Source organism: Ictidomys tridecemlineatus, chromosome 11, assembly GCF_052094955.1.
Source record: "Ictidomys tridecemlineatus isolate mIctTri1 chromosome 11, mIctTri1.hap1, whole genome shotgun sequence".
NCBI lineage: Eukaryota > Metazoa > Chordata > Mammalia > Rodentia > Sciuridae > Ictidomys > Ictidomys tridecemlineatus.
The window spans coordinates 109,551,003-109,565,189 of record NC_135487.1 but is presented as its reverse complement, the minus strand read 5'-3'; the positions used below and the strand labels follow the sequence as shown (position 1 = coordinate 109,565,189).

General features: G+C 37.7%; 1 protein-coding gene across 2 annotated transcripts in view; it reads right to left on the bottom strand.

Annotated features, from left to right (window-relative positions):
* The window catches only part of Ttf2 (transcription termination factor 2), a 38,682-nt gene extending 31,963 nt beyond the window's left edge, over positions 1 to 6,719 (bottom strand). For both annotated transcript variants that reach the window (XM_078027086.1, XM_078027087.1), the window contains exons 1-3: positions 6,592 to 6,719; positions 6,399 to 6,501; positions 4,227 to 4,313 (exon numbers count right to left, since the gene is read on the bottom strand). In XM_078027086.1, coding sequence (XP_077883212.1) covers positions 4,227 to 4,313; positions 6,399 to 6,501; positions 6,592 to 6,619 — 218 coding nt within the window. In that variant the 5' untranslated portion in view covers positions 6,620 to 6,719. The remainder of the gene's footprint in view (positions 1 to 4,226; positions 4,314 to 6,398; positions 6,502 to 6,591) is intronic.
* Positions 6,720 to 14,187: the final 7,468 nt, after the last annotated feature.

Sequence of the window (14,187 nt, the reverse complement as noted above, 5' to 3'; positions counted from 1 at the left end):
AGACCTAGTCACATGCTGGCGAGTGATGCCATCTGGCGTTTAAATCGAAGAACTACATATAAATGCAGCTACACCACAGGGTACAAAAAACAGGCATCTTAACCTTGATTGACCCCCTACTCCATTTACTCCTTACTCCATTCCTTTGTTGCACCTGTCTCCTGGCTTTGTTAAGCCTAGTATAATTAGCATCATAATATTAGTCAGAGGGTATAAAACATTCAAGTTCTTGAACAGAAAACTCAATTTGCAAGAAGGATAGACAGTCCTCAAGATCCTTCTTATAAGTCCTGGCTAAATGCCCTTCCAGTTTCCTAAGGAAATCATCATCTATGTGCTTATTTATTTCTGCTTAAATTCTCAGCCTGTACCTGGTGCTTTTTGTTTTGTCTTTTAATTTGTTGTATTTTATTTGTCCCAACTCAGTCTTTTTTGGGGAGGGTGGGAGGCACTGGGAATTGAGTCCAGGGGCACTTTGCCACTAAGCTACATCTCCAGCCCTTTTTATTTTTTGAGACAAGGTCTCACTTAGTTGCTTAGGACCTCACTAAATCACTGAGGCTGGTTTTGAAAGAAAAGTCCTCTTGTCTAAGCCTCTGGAGTTGCTGGGATAAGTGTGTACCACTACACCTGGCCCAAAATAATTTGGAGATGGGGGGATACTGGGAATTGAACTCAGGGACACTCAACTACTGAGCTGTATCCCCAACCCTATTTTGTATTTTATTTAGAGACAGGGTCTCACTGAGTTGCTTAGCGCCTCACTCTTGTTGAGGCTGGCTTTGAACCCGCAATCCTCCTGCCTCAGCCCCCAGAGCCGCTGGGATTATAGGCATACATCACCATGCCCAGCCCAAAATTATCTTTTTAAAGCTTCAGTACCTATCTCCTAGTGAATGTTCTGGATCTGGGCAAAAAGAAAACATTTAGCAGACTTGCCTTATCTACCTAACACAAGGATTGTTAATGACAAGTGCTCAAGATTCCACCTTCAGCCTAGCTCTCCACTCAGAGCTGCACATTTACTTTTCTAGCTGACTTCACATTTACTTCATACACAATTAGTCCATAGCTATACCTATTACAACACATCCAAATCCTCTACTGACGTTACCTTTCCCTCCCTGTCCCACTTAATATAAAATCATCTCCCAGAAACCCCAACTTAACAACTACTCACTGAGCACTAATAATGTGCCAAACACCAGACTGAGTATACCACACTTTCTCTCGCAATACTCACAGCTCAGGAAAGTCAGGGGTGCCGACTTTCTCACTATTCCAGATGACAGCGTGGATGGAAATGCCCTACCAGGAAACATGTCTTATCAACTCTAATTCTCTATGCAAATTTTCTCCTGCCTAACTGCAAAGACATGGGCCTGAACGGCGGCAGTGGCATTGAAGCTGATTGTGAAGACCACAAAAAAAGGAAAAGACTATGTCTTTCTTTCACTTAGAGAAAGCAAGTATGTTTGCAATCAGCTGGATCCGAGTCCCAGCAAAGTCATTTCAAAACCACAGGACCTCAATGGCTTTTCTAACCTCTCTAGTGGCATTTCCTCCTCTGCCTGTAAAATAGAGCTATTGAAATGAAAGATAAGAGCTAATGAACATGCCATGTAGCAGGTATTCAATACTAACTATTATTTCAGCCTTTTGCTTCCATTCTGTTCACATTTTAATCACCATGATCCTTTTAATGCAAATTGGAAATCCTTCAGTTCCCTTCTGCCACCTACGACAGTGTTTCTGTATTGTAGCAGATCCCTCGTGGTATGAAAATGATTTTAAATATCAGGAGTACATCCAGATTTCATGTAATAAAGGCTTACCAGACCCACTGTACCAGCAGAAAATGATGTAAAGAGAAAAATTTTTAAAAATCCCACTTATAACAGCATTGAAAAACATAATCAATGAGGAATTAATTTAACAAAAGGGGGGCACAAAAACTATGATGAAAATGATCTAACAATTTTAAGGTTTTAAACAACTGTGCCATGATTATGAATTGAAAAACTCATATTGATGTCTCGTCTCCAAAAATTGATCTATATAAATTCAATGCAATGCCAACAGGATTTTCTGTGGAAATTTAAAAAGCTGATCCTACATTTTATAAGCAAATACAAAAACCCTAGAATAGCCAACATAATCTTGAAAAAGGATAAAGGTGGAAGATTCACACTAATTTACCTGATTGTGTAAGAATATGTAAATGGATCAGTGGCACAAATTAGCAACCTTAGAAATAGACAATTTTTTGGGGTCAATTGATTTTCTACAAAGATGCTAATGATTTCAATGGAAATATGGCACTAAAATAAAATTAGGTAACATAAGAAAAAGTAAATGAACCTCTACCCACATACACAAAATTAATTTGAGACAGATTGTAGACCTAAGTGGAAAAAAAAAATCTACATCCCTGAAAATCTATCTACTGGAGATATTGTGATCTTGGCATAGGCAAAGATTTCTAGAAAGAAAACAAAAAGTACAAATCGTAAAACAATAATAAACTAGACTTTATAAAAATTAAAAATTGTATTCTTCAAAAAAAAAGTTAAGAAAATGAAAACCAAAGACTGAGGGGAAAAAATCCACAATATGTCAAAAAACTTGTATAAAGAATTACTCCTACTCAATAGTGAAAAGACAAATAACAACAGTTTTAAAACAGTCAAAAATCTCAAAAGTTATGCTGTATTATTCTATAATGTAACAAAATTGAAAAGACAAAATTTTAGAAATGGAGAACAGATTTATGGTTCCTGGGGGTGAGGGAGAGAGAAGGAGGGTATGGTTACACAAGCAGAACAGAAGGAATCCTGTAGTGAAGGAACTATTCAGTTTTCTGACTGAATATGATGAATATATAAAACTACACATGTACAAAATTATATAAAACTAAACATATACAAAAAAAGTTCACTTTACAAATAAGATCAGTACATTGTATCAATGTCAATATCCTGGTTGTTTTGCAAATTGGGGGAAACTGGGTAAAGGCTACAGGGGACTTCTCTACATTATTTCTTACAAACTGCAAGTGAATCTAAGATCATTCAATGAAAATTTTAATTAAAAATATATTTAAAATATTTAAACAGATACTTCACTAAAGATTTTCGGAAAGCAAATAAGTACATAAAATAAATGATGGTACATTCATAAATGGAATTAAATTTAGCAATAAAAAGTGAACTACTGACACAATATGGATAAATTTCACAGACGTCGTTAAGTAAAAGCAGTCAGATGCAAGAATACATAAAATATAATTTAACTGATGTGAAGTTCAAAAACACGCAAAACAAATCTCAAGTGATAAAAACCAAAACTGACTGCTGAGTAGAGAGGGGCAGAATTAATTGAAATGAAGAAAATGGTAGTTACTGGGGTGATATTTTGAGTTGGAGCTTAGTTTTATGGGTGGATATACACATTTCTCAAAACTCAACCAGTTGAATTCAAGTTCTATGCATCTTACTATAAATGTAAATCAATTAAGGAAACAGTAGTGTGGGCGTTACTCATGTATATAAAAATTGTAAAACTGATACTTTATTGTCTATTTTGGAGTGGGAGAGGCAGAGATCTAAAAATACAAAAATAGTTATTCTAATAGTTTAATGTTAATAATAATATAATTATTTTATATAGAATATTATACAAAGACTATCACATCCTGGCCCCTGCCTTCCTGGTCAACCTTATCTCCTGAAGCCACACTAACATATCTGCTCAACTGAGACTGGGGGTATAATCAGAGGTAGAGTATGTGCTTAGCTTAGGTCTTGGAGTCAATCCCCAGCATTGCAATAAATAAAGCTTTCATTTTACAGAATTCCCTGCCTTTCCCAATCCCCATATAAAGGAAACTACAATTTGAGTTACCATTTGTTGGACCTTTTTACATATTACCTCGTTCTATTACCAGAACTAAATGACAATAAGTTGGTGGGCTGATGTTATTAGCTCCCTGCAAATTAGAAAGGAACAATGGTAGAACTGTCTACCCAGAAATTAACCACAAGTCTGGCTCAGATTAATGAGTTGCTCAGCAGTTAGGGAATAACAGCCCTGAAGATACTCAATACATATAGAAAGGCTGTTTATTTTTCAATGGCGACTTTAAAAAAAACAAAACCCCAAAAATATCTCAGCTAAGACTCTTTGGGTTGGAGGAGAATAGAAAACTGTTCCTTTTGGATACTTACCTGCATTCTTTCTTGCCCTGTAGTGGAAACAAACTCTGAAGCTCTACCACAAAGTCCTCATGCAATAAACAATGAGAAACAGGAATGCTAGAGGAAAAAAAAAAAAAAAATTTGTTTTAAGAGCAAGGAATACAGCAACATCCTAAAAATAAACTGAAATTATTGGTTTAAACCAGAATCTGTGGAGAGCCTCTAATGAATTTGTAAATCCCCCACACTCCTCTATCTATATGCTTTTTCTGAGCATAGGGTAGATAGCTTCCATTTCTTTCCACTTCCTCAAATAAAGCATGACAATAAAGACCTTTTTCTTGATGACTCAAATGTTTACAACTGCACTGACTCTACACTGCAATACCCCAGATTAATGACTAAAGTCTAAGATTAGGTGTGAGGCCCTATATGAATTTTCCTCAGGTTCTTCCATTAATCTTTATACCTTAATAACCTATAAGCTGTCACATAGCATTATTCACATGCCTACCTCTAACAATATGTAACTAATTCACTTCTTGTCTGATATACGCAAACTACTACTCTCTCCCAACTTACTAGGAAAAAAAATTAAGTGTGTATAACATTCAAGAGTAAACAGGTTTGTGTAAAGGTCTAAAGTACTCTCCTATGACTCGTGAAACTTTTTTGGCCTATATTCTGGTTATCAGATATATTCTAAATATGTTAAGTTTATCAAGTATTTGTCCTCACGTGAACTAGTTCATGTAGCAGTGCATTTGTATAAATGGCACCCTATATAGGAGCATGTTTATCTTGACATAAATCTGAGTCAGATGCCATGATCAATGCTAACTCCTATGAAAGCGAACATGCTTGTATTTCTCAAAATCCGTGCTGGGTACTGAATCTAAGAGGTCCAGTATATTTAGAAACTAGAAATAAACGGTAAAGGGCCAGCAGTGGTGCTGCATGCTTGTAATCTCACAACTTGGAAGGCTGAGACAGGAGGATCATAAATTCAAGGTCAGCCTCATCAACTTAGTGAGACCCTGTCTAAAAATAAAAATGAAAAGGAATGAGGATATACCTCATTGCCCTGGGTTCAATCCCCAGTACCAAAACAGACAGACAAGCACAAATCCAGTAAACCCTGATATAATTATATGCTTCTGATCTAAGAGAGCCTGAGTATTATTTATTGGTTCCTTCTATCCTAACATTTGACTGCTTTACTCAAATACTAAAATCACTTTGTATTAAACTGTTTCCCAGCAATTTCTTTAAAATAATAATAATAAAAAAAACTTTTTAGAGGGCTAAAAAATTATTTTTGGTAAAAGTCTGAAAAAGGAACCAAAGTCTTTGACTTAGTTTCACAGCAAAACAAAGATACAAATCATATAATTCATGGAAGGGGAACATGAGAAATTAATAAACATATTGAAAGAATACTTTATTTTCTACTACAAATATCCATTATATGCTTTACATGATATTAAGAAAATAATTTTACCAAGTTCAGCTGAATAGATAGCAGTAAGAAATGTTTGATGATGTGATAGTTTTCAGTTCACTTAAAAAAAATGTAGGCACCTGATGTGATAAAATAATAACACACAAGACTTTAACTTTTCTCACTTCAGAGAAGATGCCTAACGTTTCTGGGTCTGTTTTCAAGTCTGTAAACCTGAGTACTGATGTTTCCTTCAGCGCTAATCCCTAAAAGGAAATGTTTAGTCATCAACATCACTATTTAGACACAGAGTCCTACTTTAAGAAAAGTCCTACTGATAACCCAGTGACCACTGTTTTAACTCCAAATATTTAAATACCGGTCCAGCCGAAAACTAGTGCAAAACAGGAACAGATTATTCTTAACTAGGTCTATTGTTTGTCCTCACTTCTTTAAAGGAAGGGTGGAATGTCCAAGCTGAAGGGAGTGGTTAAGGCGCGACAGGTGACCAGAAATCAAACACTGCAAGAGGCTGGAAGAAACTAAAAGGATCCCTGTTTTACACGCGGGGAAATCCAAGGCCCAGGAGGGGAAAGTAACCCGACTCGGGTCACACAAGCACAGTGGTGGGGGCCTCTTCCCAGACTCCCCGATGACTCGGGATTACCAACTCCTCTGAGGGTGCCCGCACAGCACGGGACCAGCAGCTCCCCTGGGAGGCTCAGGCGGACACTGGGAATGCTGCCCAGCTCGAGACCTACTCGGTGGTCTTCACGAAGCTGCATGAGTCCTCTCGGCACACATAGAAGCTCTTTCCTTTATTCGGGCCATCGCGAACTCCGGTTTTCAAAAGGCAGAAGGTCCCTGAGGAGACAAGGAGATCACCAACAGTTACGCCACGCTAGCTCAACGGCAGGGGCAAGTACGGTGGGACTTATGCATCCGGCCTCTTACCGTGCTCCGGACACTTGACTCCTTCCATAGCGCTCCTTCTCACGCGCCCGCAAAGCCCAGTCCCCAACCTCCACTTCCGCCTTTTACTCCGTCCCGCCGCGGTTCGGAGCCAATCATCATTCACCTCTTGTGGCCACACCCCCCCTCCCATCCCCACAATTCACCGCACGAGACTTCCCCGCGGGCCCTCGCTGTTATCTACCAATCATATAACAAACTCGCTCATCTCCAGCCAATCACAGCCGCCCTCAGGTAGGGCGCGCGCCTAATCAAAGACGGAATGAGGGGGCGTGGAGGACCTGACGTTTGCCGGCTGGGGCGTGGCTGAGGCTGGAGAAGCTTTCAGACCACGCTGACTAAGAAATGCAGATCCTAGAAGAAGGAAGAGCGAGACGGAGGCCCAGGCGATTCTAGTCTAGCACTGAGAACAAGAAGCGGCTCTAGAGGGAACACGAGTCCAGCTACTGAAGGCCTGAGCTTCGCAGCCATCTCTGAGTCGGGCCCTTTTGGGCGCCTGGCCTGGACGCTGCCGCTGCGATTGAGTCCTGAGGGGCAGTCACTATAGGCGGAGCCACTGAATTTAGCGGCGCCTGAGCGGCGGGAGCTGGGTGATGGGGACAGTCCTTTATGACAGCCGCGGTGAATTGTAAAGTCTGTAATAACGCAGGCAGAAAAATTTCTCTGGGACCCACAACAGTCCTTTAAATTTGCTTAGCGCTTAAGATTTCAGAAAGTGCTTGCACATAAAAGTCTCTTCATTCAACAACCTGCTGAGATGGGCAGTATCTAATGGACTATCCCCCAAAGCTCACCCAAGTTCAAAGAGTCATTGCGTGGGTGGTGTATGGACAGGTGCACGGGTCTGCATTCCAGGGCTAGAATCCTTTCGACCACGCAGCTGGCTTTTCTTTCTTTCTTTTTTTTTTTTTCTTTTCGTTTTCCCGTGTGGGAATCAAATCCAGGGCCTTGAACGTGCTAGGCAAGCACTAAGCCACAGCCTTCTGCCTAGTTGGTCCCAAGGCCCTCTTAGTGTGAAAGCACTGTTTAAGTGGCAAAGTGGAAACCAAAGGAGGGCAGTGTTTAAATTTAGCGAAGGCAGAATTTACTTTGTATGTTTTATGTTATCACACCTTTTCTACTAGTGTGCTGTTTTTTTAAAAATTTCTTACTTATAGGTGGACACAACATCTTTATTTTACTCTATGTGGTGCTGAGGATCAAACCCAGTGCCTCACGTATGCTAGGCGAGCGCTCTGCCTTCTGAGCCCCAGTCCCAGCCACTATTAGTGTGCTTTTGTAATTTGAAAAAAAAACAAATGTTGAAGGAAACAAAGGGGAGTGTATTTGAAATTGTTATCAGTTCTATTAGTCAACAGAAATGGAGGAATAGACATAGGAAAAATTTGTTGCAATCGAGATGGCTTCATATTACAGCAATTGAGGGCCATATGTCTTAGGCATATGGAGTGGCACATGCAACTGTTACAGGGACAGGAGGATGGAAAATCTGTAATGTCTAGGAAATCTGGGCTATATGACAAATGTAAATGTTATGGGGAGTCTAGAAGACAAATCTGTGGTATCATTTATTAATTTAACAGTACTTACTAAGTACATTTTTGTGTGTCCAATGTGTAGTGGTACTTGGGAAATACAAAATTCATATATTCACATTCACACAAAGTTTAAAACAAATATTATAAAGACAAGGAGCTTACTGAATAGAGGAGACTGAACTGGCACATATTGAAAACTTAAATAGCAATATGAAATAATATTTAAATGTCAAGATGAATGGAATTAGCAGTAAACTCCGGAGGGCTAGAGAAAGAAATGTCTGGAATTTCCAAAGTGAAGTTAGTTTTTCTGTGAAACACCAACTCTTGAGATAAGAGAGATGAAACAAACAAACAAGTGGAGGCATTATCATTATTCCCAGTTATAATTCTTGTAATTTAGAGATTTTTATGTACATGTTTAATAGGCGATATATATGGGAACATAAATACTGGATTTGTAGGAGGAGGGGCATGGTAATTGATTTTCTTGAATAATATTTTTTTGAAACAAGACAAAATCAAATCTTCAAATATCACATTTAAAAAGAAGTTTCTCATGAATTTCAGTGGTGCAGGCCTATAATTCTAGTGACTAGGGAAGCTGTGGCAAAAGAATCACAAGTTCAAAGCCCCTGTCTCAAAATAAAAAGGACTAGGGATATAGCTCAATGATTAAGCACCCCTTGGTTCAATCCCCAGTACCAAAACAAAACAAAAATGAAGAAGATTTTCCTCTACAAGCAGATATCTCAGGTTCAAGCCCACAAAAGGGTACACAACAAATTACAGAAAAGGGGAATATTTCTTCCTTAAATTGGGGATGTGCTAGTTCAAATTTCATCCCTGGACAGCTTAGCTCACCTAGGCATATTTAAAAGCGTGGAAAAAAAATACCTTGGACATTGGATGAAAGATGATCAAAATTAAAGATATTTTTAATTAATTTTTATGCCTCATGGAAAAAACTGATGTATACAATATACATTTTTCAGTATACATGAGCATATTTGTATTAATGCCTCTTAATTTGTAAATATATTTTATGTTTATATTCATAGTCTATAGAAAACTGGAGAAACTTTGGAGAATGTGCTTTGTGGGCCTCTTAATTTTGAGTCGAGAATTTGTTTTTCCTGAAAACTTGATTTATTCAAAGTAAATTCTTAGGCTTGGTCTTAGATCTAGTTGGTTTAAATGCAAGGTTAATAATTTAACAAATTCTTTCATTTTGGGACTGATCAAAGAATATATTGAAATTCTTCTAAAACTTAAATACTAATGGCTACACTAAAACTCAGAATTGTATACTTCAAATAGATATTTTTTGTTTTTCTGGTACACTTGGGATTGAATCTAGGGGTGCTCTACCACTGAGCTATATACCCAGTCCTTTTTATTTTTTATCTTGAGACAGATTTTTGCTAAGTTACCCTGGCTAGTCTTGAAGTTGTAATCCTTCTGTCTCAACATCGCATGCTCCGCCACACCAGTCCACACAGGTGAATTTGGTGCCATCAAAATGATACCTCAATAAAACAGTTTTTAAGAATGTGTAAGCAATGCCAAAACATTTACATAGAAAGTGAAAACTAAAATTATTAATCTAAACATGTTAACACTCGAAGGAAATATCCTAAAGGGTGAAGAAATAAAATAGTAAAAACCCTTTAATTTCAGATGGTGTTGATGGTTAAGCATGCTAGTTCTCTGAGCTGTGGAATGAACGACAGGGTGGTCCAAACAAACACTCAGTTTAATTCTTAGGGAATTGCATTTTCTCAGGTAAGCATTGTGCTGACTGCCATCTATTAAATTTATCAGACTTCCTAAGATATAGTGGTGAAAAGATCATCTGTAACAGTCACCTCTTGACATCCCTGTAACTATTTTAAAATGATCAGCAATTCCAGGTTTTAAATTATTCATAAAAATTCAGCCGCTATGCAATTTTTGTTCATTATTTTGAAAACTGAATTGTTTAAATGTATTTTCCCAATCAGCGACAATTCTAAGAATCATTTGGATTGGTGGTGCTAGGGATCAAACCCAGGACCTTGCACCTGCTAGGTAAGTGCTATACCACTAAGGTATACCCCCATCCCAACATTTTGTTTTCTGAACATCTGGGGTTTTTGATTGTTGCTTTCAAGTGAGGTAAGGAGGAATAACTAATTTCAACTGGCAGATAAAGGGTTTTTTTTTTTTTAACCTGAGTTATAACCCAAGAGGGAGCATTCTCACATCCTAACTATTCCTGAGGTATGTTCTAAGTTCATTTACATATATTGCTACATTCTGTGCTTACGATTACCCTACCAGTGATCATTCTTTTATCCTCATTTTAAGGATTAGGGTACTACACTGAAGTTTAGAACAGCTAAGGAGCTTGCCCCAAGACCATGCGCCTGATCACTCCTGTGCAGCTCCTCTCCTAGAACTTTGGAGCCAGATAGGGCCCATAGATTAATTTTGTCCTGACTCATAGTCACAAAGTTTACACCAGCAGATTAGGGACTGTAATACATATTTTAAGATTCCCAATCCAGTTCTTGCTACTGTAGTATTTTTATAAAGCATCAATTGTTCAGTGATTCATTCTGATATTGAACCTACATCTCCAAGCATTTAGGTGTTTGTTGTGATAACCATACATTACTCAACAAATCCAAGACTAAAGGAAAAAAAACAACAAAAGTCCTGCCATTTTATAAATGATCACTAGGTAGCAGCATATTAACACAAAAACCACAGAGATGGCCCATCCTCTTCAGTTTCATTCCTTTTGCTTACAGATACATAATGATACTTCAATCTCATCTCATTTTGTGCTTTTCAAATATATGACTATTTTTAACTTGTTCTTTGATATAAGCATAGGATGATAGAGTGAGTACAAATCTGCTTATAATCTGAAAAGTCAAGAGACTGTCTATTTCACAGTATTAAATTTTACCGTTCTTAAAATGTTATATCAAAGACAGTTCAAAGCAAGTACATCTTCTTTTAAAATAAGTGCAATTCATTGTGTGTATGTTTGTTTTTCACTGTGTTGAACAACAATTGAGTTTTAGAGCATTGCCATCACCCCCCAAATTTCCTCAAACTGTGTGTCGTCAATCTACACTACCACCCCTGTCCTCAAGGCAACCACTGATCTTTCTGTCTTTGTAAGTTTGCTTCCTGGATATTTCATAAAAATGGAGTCTTATAACATCTAGTCAGTTGTTGCTTCTGTCTCTTACATCTAGCATAATGCTTTTTTTAAAAAAAAATTGGTGTAGATAGACACAATACCTTTATTTTATTTATTTATGTGGTGCTGAGGATCAAAACCAGTGCTCCAGGCATGTGAGGTAAGCGTTCTGCCACTAGGCCACAACCTTTGTGGTTCATCCATGTTGTAGCAGGTATCAGTATTTACTCCTTTTTATTGTTGAATAGTATTTGCCAGTTGATAGATATTTGGGTTGTTTTCACTTTGGTATTATGAAATAATGTTTTTTTAATCAACATTAACATCCAAGTCTTTATGTGGATTTTTTTCTGTCATTCCTCTTGGATAAATACATCAGTAGAATTATTGGATCAAATGGTGAGTTTGTGTTTGACTTTTTAAAAAATTTCCAAACCGTTTCCCAAAGTGTCTATACCATTATATTCTCACCAGCCATGTGTGAAATTCCAAGTTTTCTATATCCTCACCAATACTTGTTCTCTGTCTGTCTTTCTTTCCCTCTCTCTCATTATAGTCATTCTAGTAGGCATAAAATTTTTGTTTTAATTTGCATTTCCCTAGTGACTCCTTTTCAGTTTTTTTTTTAAATCCATCATCTTTCTCTTTTTAGATTGTCTTGAAAGGATTTTTCCTTTATGGATTTGTATGGAACTTAGACCAAAACCTAAGTAAATATGCTATTAATTGGTATTTATTTTCATTAATTGTTATTGATCCAAGGGAAACAAAGAAATAATAATAGTTAATTAACATTGCTTGTTTATCCTCTCACTGTAGTCATGTCAGAAATATTTTGAGCAGCATAAATTGTTAACTTTTAAGGCTACATATTGCATGGTTCCTTTTATGTACCTCTGGGAAGTTTTGTGTAGTTTTTGTTTTCTACAACTAGCACACATTGCTCTTATGATTTAAAAAAATCCAATAAAACCATTAAAAGTGGACACATAGGAGAAAATGGAAACGGAAATGTACCAAAATAATAATAGTGCTTATGTAAGGTGGCAGGATTTTTATTTTTCCCCACTTTTTTATACAGCAAGTAACATTATTTTATTGTTGCAGAGTAGCGATGGGCCCTACTTGACTGTACTTCCACCATAACACCTCTTAAACCCGCTTACCGCTCAACCTTGCTATTTAATCCTGACCCTCTTTCTGAAATTAATCCTGTCTTGTATTTTCTTTATTCCTTTCACCCACCCCCTTTTGGTATCTAATTTAATATTTTATACCAAGGGAAATTTCCCTGTTGCCTTCAACTCTGTACTAGTTACTTTGCTTAATTTTAACTTCATCCTAAACTTATCCTTCCTTTCAAATATTACTGGAGTACAAGGATGCTGCTTACTTGCTCCCTGAAGCTGCTGAGGCCCTCAGTTCCCTGAGCCATTTCACATACCCAGCTAAACTGGAGCCTCAAGACCTCCTTGTCTGTGCCTGCTTTCTCGCGTGGCCCTGAGTTGTATTTCTTCTAGAAGGCAGCAGGTGGCACTATGGTAGATTCCCCTAGTGTACTCTGAAGACTGGAGTTTTTGAGCCTCCTTAGGGGCTAAGAAAACTCTGGCTATGTTCCAGCTTATTCCCCCTACATTTACTTTCTGAGTTAACCTGGAAGCTGTAACAGAGCAGCCTTTTACGTTACTCTTTCAGTAGGAAAATGGTTTTAAAGAATGCATCAATCTTTTAAAAGCATGACTCAGAGTCTGTTATTCCTCCATGTAAAACTCATCAGTGGTCTCTATTAAACTTGGATAAACACTTGAAATCCTTATCTTGGTCCCTTCTCCTGGATCTGTTGCTGCTTATTTCTCCCCTTAACCTGCTGCCACCCTATTCCTTGCCTGCTGTGTTCCAGCCACCCTGACCCGTTTTCTGTACCTCAACAACACCAAGCTTTGTTTTACCCTAAGGCCTTTGCTCAAATTGCGGTTTCTGCCTGGAATGCTTTCCCTAATTCTTTAAAATCTCAGCTCTCATCCTTCAGCCCCTAAGTATCATTTCAATGAAACTTGTTCTGTCTGCTTTATCCACAGAGGTCCTTCCTTGTTTTCCCTGTGAGCATCCTGTTTACTTTCTAGTTAAGATTTTGCTTGTAGTTATCTGTTTACTTGTTTATTGTCTATCTCTGCCCTTAACTATACATGGAAGTGCCAACAGATCGGGAACTCATTTCTGTTTTTCTCCCCATTCCCTATATACACAGTGTATAGAAATTCGATACATATCTGTTAAATGGAATAAATGAAACCAGGGTAGGAAGGGAACCTAAAGCCATCCAGTGTGCCCCCTAATCCTGTTCACTGCATCCCTAATGGATTCATCTTAGAAACTTCTGGTCACAGGAAGTTCTCTATATGGATATCTCAAAATGTCAGTTAATTCTAATGCATATTGGGTAGAAATCTGTCTGTCTGAAACAACCACTTTTTTGTCATCTGGAATTACACACAATGCATCTAATTCATTTTAACATCACTTTAAAATATTTGGATATGGCTATTTCATCCTCCCAACTCTTCACATGCATTTTTCTTTCCCCAGAGAAACTGTTCCAACTGCTTCAATTGCTTCTCTCCCCTCCAGACCCTCTCACTCATGTTTTTCAATGCATGTTTGCTTAATTTGAGGCATCTCAAATAGAATTCAATATGAAGAATTCCATGGGATAATTATCTCCTTTATTTTGGATCTGACCACTTTATTATGCATTATAAAGCTGCTTTCTCTTTTTTTTAAACAAATATTTCATGCTAGTAATTTATATCGAGTGTGCAATCAACCAAAACCACTGTTTTCATT